Raw genomic sequence first — 1,229 nt, 5'->3', positions numbered from 1 at the left:
CGGCGGGAAAACGGAGAACTAATGCCACCAACAACCTCCCCGCACGGCCGCCATCCCACCAGGGCGCCCCCTGCAGGCTCTGCGCGTGGACAACAGTCTGAACATCCCCTCCGCTTGCTGTAAGCCGCCCGTGTGAATACGGACTGACGGCGACCACTGCCGCCCGACAAGGTCAGCTCGGAACCTCCCCGCGCTCGGCCGTTACCTGCCCGGTGTGGGTGACCTTCTCCGTGGCGTCCGACACTACGAGGCGCCGTCCGGCTCCGTACAGGCCGCTGCTCAGACCCTTCCTGCAGCCGCGACCCAGTAATAACCATGAGGCCGCCATGTTACCGTCACCGCCCTCTCTGCGAGGTAACCCGGAAGTAATAGGCGTCACCCATGAGTATCTCCGGGGCGGCAGCTGCAGGGAGCCAATGAGAGTAGAGAGAGCGCGTCACATGGGCGGGCATTGCTGGCGGAGGCTTTGAGGTGCGCATGCGTGAAGCTGCACGGAGGACGCAGTAAGTTGGGCCCCCCGGACGGCACATTGTGTCCCCCCGGACGGCACATTGTGTCCCGTGTATTTGTGTCCACATCTCAGGCTGACGAACAAGTTGTTTAACGAAGTTTCTTCATCTTGAAAAGTAGTGACTGCAGTGCTGGAAGTATCTCCATTCAGGGGTGGATGCCGAGGATCCTCCATAAGTATGTGCCCCCTGGTATAGCCACAAGCACAGCAGCTCCGATCCAGCAGTAGACCCAGTGCAGTCACCACTGTTGTACACAGTGATAGTGATTGCAGTCCTATTACCTCCAATGAACTGATGTCACTTATTCTCTGTTTGGAGTCGCCCACTTTCATCTTTCTTATCCGGCTAAGACTGACCCCTTCCGGCCACGTCTCGGCTCTGCACACCCTCCCCATCCTTCTGCTACCTCTTCCTCTTGGTGCCCTTACACTGTAACACTGCCCTCCGGTGCCCTTACACTGTAACACTGCCCTCCGGTGCCCTTACACTGTAACACTGCCCTCCGGTGCCCTTACACTGTCACACTGCCCTCCGGTGCCCTTACACTGTAACACTGCCCTCCGGTGCCCTTACACTGTAACACTGCCCTCCGGTGCCCTTACACTGTAACACTGCCCTCCGGTGCCCTTACACTGTAACACTGCCCTCTGGTGCCCTTACACTGTAACTCTGCCCTCCGGTGCCCTTACACTGTAACTCTGCCCTCCGGTGCCCTTA

General features: G+C 58.9%; 1 protein-coding gene across 2 annotated transcripts in view; it reads right to left on the bottom strand.

The window, feature by feature from the left end:
• The window catches only part of NDUFS6 (NADH:ubiquinone oxidoreductase subunit S6), a 26,256-nt gene extending 25,884 nt beyond the window's left edge, over positions 1-372 (bottom strand). The window contains exon 1 of one of the 2 annotated variants that reach the window (XM_066579084.1): positions 206-372. In XM_066579084.1, coding sequence (XP_066435181.1) covers positions 206-328 — 123 coding nt within the window. In that variant the 5' untranslated portion in view covers positions 329-372. The remainder of the gene's footprint in view (positions 1-205) is intronic. The other variant, XM_066579083.1, reaches the window with a different exon arrangement.
• Positions 373-1,229: the final 857 nt, after the last annotated feature.

This window comes from Eleutherodactylus coqui, chromosome 9, assembly GCF_035609145.1.
Source record: "Eleutherodactylus coqui strain aEleCoq1 chromosome 9, aEleCoq1.hap1, whole genome shotgun sequence".
NCBI lineage: Eukaryota > Metazoa > Chordata > Amphibia > Anura > Eleutherodactylidae > Eleutherodactylus > Eleutherodactylus coqui.
Note: the sequence above shows the minus strand (reverse complement) of the source record. Positions and strands in the feature narration are given on the sequence as shown.